We start from the raw sequence: 8064 nt of genomic DNA, 5'->3' as shown, positions 1-8064 counted from the left end.
CCTCAAATCATCTCTGAATTGGTGCTGACACTGTCCTTCCTTCTGGAGGGGGGCGGGCTACTTTACAACACAGGGACCATGGGGGGGCAAAAGTAGTCCCCACTCCAAGCTCACTCCCATAATGCACTACAATCTTTATACAAATTTGTAAGCTAAACGTGAGATTGTAGTCCATCCTGGGAGCAAGCTTGGAGTGATGACTACTTCATAACACACACAGGGACCATGGGGAACACAAGTATCCCCCCTCCAGAAGGAAGGACAGTGTCAGCACCAATTCAGAGATGATTGGAGGATCTACAGCCGAGTGACACACAAATAAGATACATTTTTCTTATAGCTAGGGGTAGCTGAAGGCATTTTTAAGATTTGACTCCTGAGTTTAGTGTCACTTTAACCACAGCAATGTTTGCCAGTTCTGATAGATTTCCACCACAAGGCAATGGTTTGGTCATTCAGAACCACCACAGTGCTGGTCAAAAGATTGAATTGAAATTGATCTGAAAATCCATCAAAACCATCATATGAGCACTTGAAACTTACCACTTAAAGCAGAATGCCGACAAAGTTCAAACAGCACTAAAATCCCCCTGTGTATATATACAAGCACCCCAATAGAGTGCATTTTGGCTCACCATCACAACGTAAAGCAACCATCTGCCTCTGGCCAGGATCTACAACACACATCTCAGATACTTTGTATAAATCAATGATTTATTAGTGTTTATTTTTAGTTGCATACAAATTATTCTCATGTAAATGTGTATTGCAACCTTAAGAGTCACATTATTATACAGTTATAATACAAGACACAGTACTAGCCTGTCATCTGCACCCCTGTAAAAGCTTACAGTGGGTGTTCTCAGAAGTATTGGGGTGTCCTGGTCCACATCGGTGAAGGTCACTCGTCATGTCGTTCTCTGGTCCATTTGATCATGGTCTCAGGAGATCTGTAGAGGAATATCAGTTTGGCAAACAGTTGTTCTTCCAGGTCCAAGTCTCCCGTCTCTCGCACCAAGAAGATGTCTGTGCAAAGTTTTAATATGCGGTCCACATTGGGTAGTTCCTCAAACATGATGGAGCGTGAGATCCCATTGAAGAACTCTCGGATGAATTTGCCAATGACCAAAACGACGGACATGTAAAGGCCCACGATGCTGCAAAGTCAGAGAGATCTGGGTGATTATACTCTAATGAGCAGGGACTGGCTTGACGCAGGTATTTCTATCGCTTAGATCTGTCAGTAACTGATGGAGGGCGGCGTCAAATATTTACACCACTGTGTTCTTTACCTTGTGTATGTAGGGTGTAGTGGAGGGTGCAGTGTGCATTCAGGGTGGCAGACGTGGATGTGCTGTAATTGAGGAGGGGGCTCATTCAGGTTGCCAGTGAAGAAATGAGCTGTGATTGGGGGTTGAATGCAGGCTTGTCTGGGAGTGATGTTCTGAGGAGGGATGCAGTGCTTGGGGGTGCATTCATGTGGCAAGGAGGGGGATGCACTGTGATTGGGGGAGAGAATGAAAATGAAAGTTCTCAGAAAAGGGATATGCTGTGATTGCAGGTTGCCTGGGGCAAATGCAATGTGAATCAGGGTGGTGAATGCAGGTTGCCAGAAAGGGATGAGGTGTGATCGGCGGTCCATTGCAGGTTACCGGAGCGTGATGCACTTTATGCAAATCACTGTTGCAGGTGTGGAATGCCTTGTGATAAGGGTGTAAATGCAGGTTGCCAAGATGGGATGCATGCTGCATGTGGGTAGCAGAGGAAGAATGCAGCCTGCACCACTAGCGTGGCAATCAGGGAAGGGGCGTGTGCGGTGATTAGGGAGTGACTTCAGGTAATCGGGGAATGTGATCAAGGGGCAAAGGAAAGATGTGCAGGTTGCCAGTGATGTGTGATGTGATCGCCGGGCCGACAGAGGTGCAGAGGGAGTGTGATGTCCTTTGATTTGGGTATGAATGCAGATGCGGGTTGCTAGGGTGGAATGCACAGAGATGCATGCAGGTTTGAGGTAAATGGTGGGCTGTCCCTGTGGGGGGCTACACTGTGATTTGGGGTACACAGGTTTTCCTGCGAGTGATGCACTGCATGTAGATTAACAAGTAGAGATTCAATGCTTGAGGGTACAGTCAGGTTGCCAGGGAGGGATGAGTTTTGACTTGGGGAAAGCTGTGAAATCAGGTTGCCAGCCCAGGAACAGATGAGCTGTGATCGGGTGTGAAAGCAGGTTGCCAGAGTGACATGTTCTGGAAACGGGTCGTGCAGGTGGCCAGGGATGGTAATTCGGGAACGGGGTGGCAGATATGCAGGTTGCTACGGTGGAATGTGCTGTGATTGGCAGGTCAATGCAGATTGCCAGGGATGGAAAGCGCTTTGATCAAGCAGGGAGATGTGCACTGTGATTGAGGTAAATGTAGGTTGCCAGAGTGGAATGACCTGCTATTAGGGGTTGAATGCAGGATGTCAGAGGGAGTCGGGGCTTGTAGGTCGCCGAGGAGGGATGCAATGCTTGGTGTGCATTCAGCGTAGCAGGAACGTGTGCTGTGATTTTTAGGTGTGAATGGCGCTGTGATCACAGAGATGTGATAGGGCGTTGAATGCACTGTGATGAAGGGAAGGAAGGTGCTGGGAGAGATTGTGCTGTAATGTGGAGTGAATGTAGGTTTTGTGTGAGTAATGTGCTTTGTGTAGCTTGCCAGGGAGGAGATGTGCTGTGATCAGGGTGCATGTGGGGGGTTGAGGTAGGAAAAAGGAAAGGACTGTTTCTATTGGCTGGGGTTGATGGCCAGGGATGTAGTGTGTGTATGGGGGAAAGCTGCAACAGCACCTCCTAGGTTTTCCTATATGTTCACACCATTCAGCTAAACACAAGGAATGAGAAGCCGTTACTTTGAAAAGGTGAGGAAAATACAGTGCTACTTCCTGTTCATGAACAGGAACCTCCAGAAAAATGTTGCCTCCGTCCGCGAACTCTGCTTCGGGTGACAAACACAACCGCAGCCATTTTCCCCGCTCTGACACGTTTGTGGCTTTCTCTAGTCGAGATCACAGTTTGATTCACGACCAGAATCGCCGAACGAATTAAGTTTGTGAACCGAGGTACCACTGTATGGGGGAGAGCTGCATGACAGGGGTGGTGGTTGGGTAGGGGAATGCAGTTTGAAACACTGTTAAATAATTAACAGCGTGTGCAAGGTACCTCAAAGTATTTTAGCCGGTACCTTGTACGCCTGGGTCATCTGGTTAAGAGGTGATTTAATAAAACACAACTTTTTGCAAGAAGCCTGAGTTTTTCTTCTCAAGAACCAGAACACCTCGGTATCTGCTTGAGGGGTAGCAATTAGAGGTGCACCGAAATGGAAATTTTAAAACCGAAACGAAACCAAAATAAAAAAGTCAGGCCGAAACTGATACTGAAAATTAGTTTTTTATAAACTTTTTAAATTTATTTGTAAAATATTTTTTTATTAAATATTTTATTTTTCACTTTACTTTTAGGGGCTTCTGGGAAATATTGGGGGTCTAAACAGACCCCTGATATTTCCCTTTTAAAAATAGAAAAAGAGTGAGGACTCATCTGTGCCCCCCCTGTTCTCAATGAACAGGAATCCTCTGAGTGTTCCTGTTCATTGATAAAACAATGTTCTCATGTTATGATGAATGGGGGTGATGTAGATCACTCCCATTCATTCATAATTGAGTATATAGGTAACATGCCATATCCTCAATGATGTACACACACTCAGCGATCACTGAGTGTGTGTACATTGCTTTTCTCTCTGACACGCTGCCACAGGAGGCTGATCAAGCGGTGTAGAGAGGAAAGCCCAGCCTCCTGTGACAGCGCTGTCTCCGCCCCCACACCGCTCTGTGATAGGCGGTTGAGCGGTGTGGGAGGAGAGACGCCGGCCGCTCGCAGCGCTCTTCCGGCTGTCACTATCTTTTCTCCCCCCGCTGGGCGCTGATCCAGCGGGGAGAAAAGAAACCAGGTATGCGCCGATGTATTGGCAGGAAAAGCAAATCGCCAAGTGTGAATGGGGCCTTAGGTGTGAATGAGTCTTACACACCCTTAGGCCCCATTCACATTGAGCGATTTATCGCACTGCAATTCCCACGATATCGCGGCTATTTACCGTGCGATATTGCTCTTCAATGAATCTCAATGGGGCAAAGGGTCCTGCTGTCGCGGGTCGTGCGTCGCTACAGCAGGACCCTTTTTTGGAGCGGATTTTTGCCGCGATTCTCGCTTGCTCAATGCAAGCATTTGCGCAAAATGCAAATCGCGCAATGTGAACGGGGGCTTTAGACATTAAAGTTGTTCCCCTATGTACAGAGACTTGTGTTGCACCTGAGCAGTGCAGGGCTCCACAAAGACAGAAAATAGTTCTCTATGTTCCCTGTTCTCACCACAACAGAGTGGAGAGGTGCCGAAAGATGCAGCATCTATTAATTTTCCCACAACAGAGCTCATCTCACATGTTTCTATGCACTGCAGCGCCACTGTGATTATAGAATATATTGTCTATATTAATCTAAAAATATTGGCACCCCTGCCAGCTAATAAACCACTTTGCGCAGAAAATTGTTGCAGTTACAAATTTTAGCCATTTTCATGTTTGTATTGGTATGACACAAAAGTTGAGAAAAAATAAAATAAAAGCCACATTCCATGCAAAACTCTAAAAAAAAAAAAAAATGGACTGGACAAAATTATTGGCACCCTCAATGAGTAAGAAGCACAGGCCTTGGAAAAATACATCAATGGCTTCCTGTAATGGTCAATGAGTTTCTTCACCTCTCTACATCAATTTTGAAGCACTCTTCTTTCACCAACTGCTCCGGGTCTCTCAGATTGGAAGGGCTCCTCTTCCCAATGGCTGTTTTGAGATCTTTCCTCAGGAGCTGTATTGGATTTAGAGTCCAGTACTCCAACGCTTTGTCTGAAACCATTTCTGGGTGCTTTGGGTCATTGTCCTGCTGTGAGACCCAACTTTCTGACACGGGGCCTGCATTGTACTCCAGAATTCTTTGTTAGTCTGCAGATTTCAGAAAGACATGCACACTCAAGACATCCGGTGCCTGCAGCAGCAAAGCAACCCCAAAACATCAGTGCCCCCCCCCCCAACCATGTGTGACTGTAGGCACTTTTCAAAAAAAAAAAAACAGTAGAATGACGGGTTTTACCAAGAAGCTGTCATTTTGTTTTGTCTGTCCACAGCACATTCTCCCAAAAGGATATTGGCTTCCTCGGGTACGTTTTGATGTTTCTGTGTCAGCAGTGGGTCCTCCTGGGTCTTCTACCATAGCGTCCCTTTTCATTCAGATGGCGACGTATAGTGCGAGCTGACACAGTTGTACCCTCGCACCATTCGGACAAACCTTTTCATTGCAATCTTTGATCAATTGTTCTCTTTCATCCACGTCCAGAGCGATTGGCTACAGTGCCACGGGGCTGGAAACTTCTTGACAATGTTGGGCACAGAGGACACAGGAACATTACATTAAGATCTCTGGAGATTGACTAACCTTGAGATTGTCCATGCTTTTCCACAAAAACTTAGTCAGGTTGAAAAAAAAGACACATGTCCAACTATGTATTCCACATCGAGTTCAACCTATGACATGCAATTATTTCTTCCAATTTGGCACCTTCTCCAATCATTTTGTCCATTTGATTTTTGGAGTTTTGCTTGGAATGTGTCCAATTTTGGCTTTTTTTTTTCCATCCACTTTTTTGTGTCACACCACTTCCCAAATAAACAAATATAAACAAAATTGTTTTATTTGTTTATTTGGGATGTGGGAAGTGGTGCATTTGGGATGTGGGAAGTGGTGCATTATCTGGCAGATAATGCTGGGGTGCCAATATTTTTGCCCACGATATATCGGTGCATCCCTAATTTATATATAAAAATTTCGGCTGAAAATTGCACTTTTGGCATAATGCCAAAAATGCAATTTTCCTGCCGATACTTTTCTCCTCCCACACCGCTCAGCCTCCTATCACAGTCTGGCAGAGCGGTGTGTGGGCGGAGACAGGCCACACTATCACAGGTGGCTGAGCTCTCTCCTCCCTACACGGTTCGCTCAGCCTCCTGTGACAGCTGTCAGCGATCACTGACTGCTTGTACCCGCTCTCCACATAATTGAGGACATGGTATGTGTACTAGCCTCAATTATGAGTGAATGGGAAGTGATCCACATCCCCTCCTGTCCAATCATGATTGTTATAGTAAACATACCATATCCTCATATTATCAATGAACAGGAACACTCAGTATAGAGGATTCCTGTTCATTGATAACAGGGGATACAGAAAAGAGATGGAGAACACAATCTCTTTTTCTATTTTAAAAGGGAAATATCAGGTCTGTTTTGACCCAATATTTCCCCCGAAGCCCCTAAAAGTAAAAAAATTAAAAATATTTAATAAAACAAAGAATTAATTGATAAATAGAAAAAAAAATGTAAAAGAAAAAAATGTAAAGATTGAAAAAATTAAAATAAAAATTCAGTTTCTGCATGACAATTTTTGTATTTCGGTTTTAAAATGTCAATTTCAGTGTGCATGCGCACGTGGCACAGCCCCCTCCCACTGTTGGCACGCTAATACAAATCATTTTAGCAGGCAAGCTGGTGTGAATAAGCCCTTAGGAAGAAACAGTGTTGCCTGTGATGCTGCTGTCATAGTGCATAGAAGAGAATGTGGATGATCTCATGTTTTGGATAATGATATAAAAGGGGGGGGAGTTCTTACCCGTATCCAGCTAGGAATCCCAGGCTCTGAGGACTGGCTTTATCATTGTATATGATGATTTCTATATTCTTAGCACAGCCTGCCCCACACGCTGGTTGCCACTCCTGAATCACCCACCACTCCGTCACCTGGCCTGACGTGCTGTTAACAGACTGCTGCTGCAGCTTCATGGTTAAATTTCGGAAGAAGGCAAATTTCTGGATGTCTTCCGGCTTCTCGGAATAGTCTGAGGAAAGACAATAGGAGGTGAAAGGATTGCCATAGTTCTAGTACAGTCTGGCAATGAGGAAAGGAAATATTGAGCAGAACACCAGCAGTCCTCACCCATCACTGGCTGCAGCAGATAATCCCTTCCCCATTTCTAGTACATTAAATAGAAGCTGCCATTCTCTGATCCGTAGGCCATGTCACAGCACAAGTCTGAGAATGCCAGCTGCCATCTGAGCCTTATCACTGACATGTTGCTATGTGGCACATCCTCTGAGATTTGGCTGTTATCATAATCGTTCCTATTACCTGTCTGTAGACGGTGAGCAATTTTCACCTCAGGCCCAGCGTTTGCTCTAAGGTGCTTGGGTAAAATGTTCTTTAACATCCTAAAAAGACAAAAAATCAGACATACTTTAATGCAGCAGCTATGGATAAAATATGTGTAACCACAATGACATATAAACTTTAAAGCTGCTCATACCATACAACGCTCAATTTCCCCCGCTGGGCTATTGTATTCTGACTGCAGTGGGTGAACCGCTGTCAGCATTCCCGAACAGTCAATGTTTGGCTGAGAATTTTTTTAGACTGGCTCCATTTTCTAATATAGATTATTGTTGAATGGAGAGTTGCCGACAGGACCAACGCTGTTCAAATTTTTGACAGCCAGCTCAGCTGATGTTCAAACAGTGTATATCATCACCTTGTCAAAAGTAATTTTAGGTCCTGGTTACATAGGCTGACAACACTGAGTTCTACTCCTGCGTTGTCATCCTGGCACATGGGCTCAGGGGCAGGGCCCTCCTTACCATCTTGTCTTGAATTGTAATGTCTTCCTTACATTGTAAAGCCCCTCGCAAACTGTTGGCGCTATATAAATACTATGTAATAATAAGTAGGCTTTCTAAGACACATTACACAGGCATGGTCCAGTATTGCCACTAGGGTGAAAAGTACTTGTCAAAATGCCCCGATTCATAGCGCCAATGCTTTTTTCATTTACCTTCAGTGCTGGGGAGGAGCTCCAGGTGGGGTCCTAATTTAGCTTGTCGGCGACTGCCCAGAGGACACACACACACTTACAAAAGGTTGCTTCT

General features: G+C 45.0%; 1 protein-coding gene across 1 annotated transcript in view; it reads right to left on the bottom strand.

Annotated features, from left to right (window-relative positions):
• Positions 1–901: 901 nt before the first annotated feature.
• LOC108802350 (piezo-type mechanosensitive ion channel component 2-like) overlaps positions 902–8064 on the bottom strand; it is a 68587-nt gene continuing 61424 nt past the window's right edge. Inside the window, 3 exon segments of the mRNA XM_018574218.1 lie at positions 902–1157; positions 6758–6983; positions 7274–7353. Of these exon segments, the coding sequence (XP_018429720.1) occupies positions 902–1157; positions 6758–6983; positions 7274–7353 (562 nt within the window).

The sequence above is a fragment of the Nanorana parkeri genome, unplaced genomic scaffold (genome assembly GCF_000935625.1).
Source record: "Nanorana parkeri isolate BGI_ZX_2015 unplaced genomic scaffold, ASM93562v1 scaffold50, whole genome shotgun sequence".
Taxonomy (NCBI): Eukaryota; Metazoa; Chordata; class Amphibia; order Anura; family Dicroglossidae; genus Nanorana; species Nanorana parkeri.
Note: the sequence above shows the minus strand (reverse complement) of the source record. Positions and strands in the feature narration are given on the sequence as shown.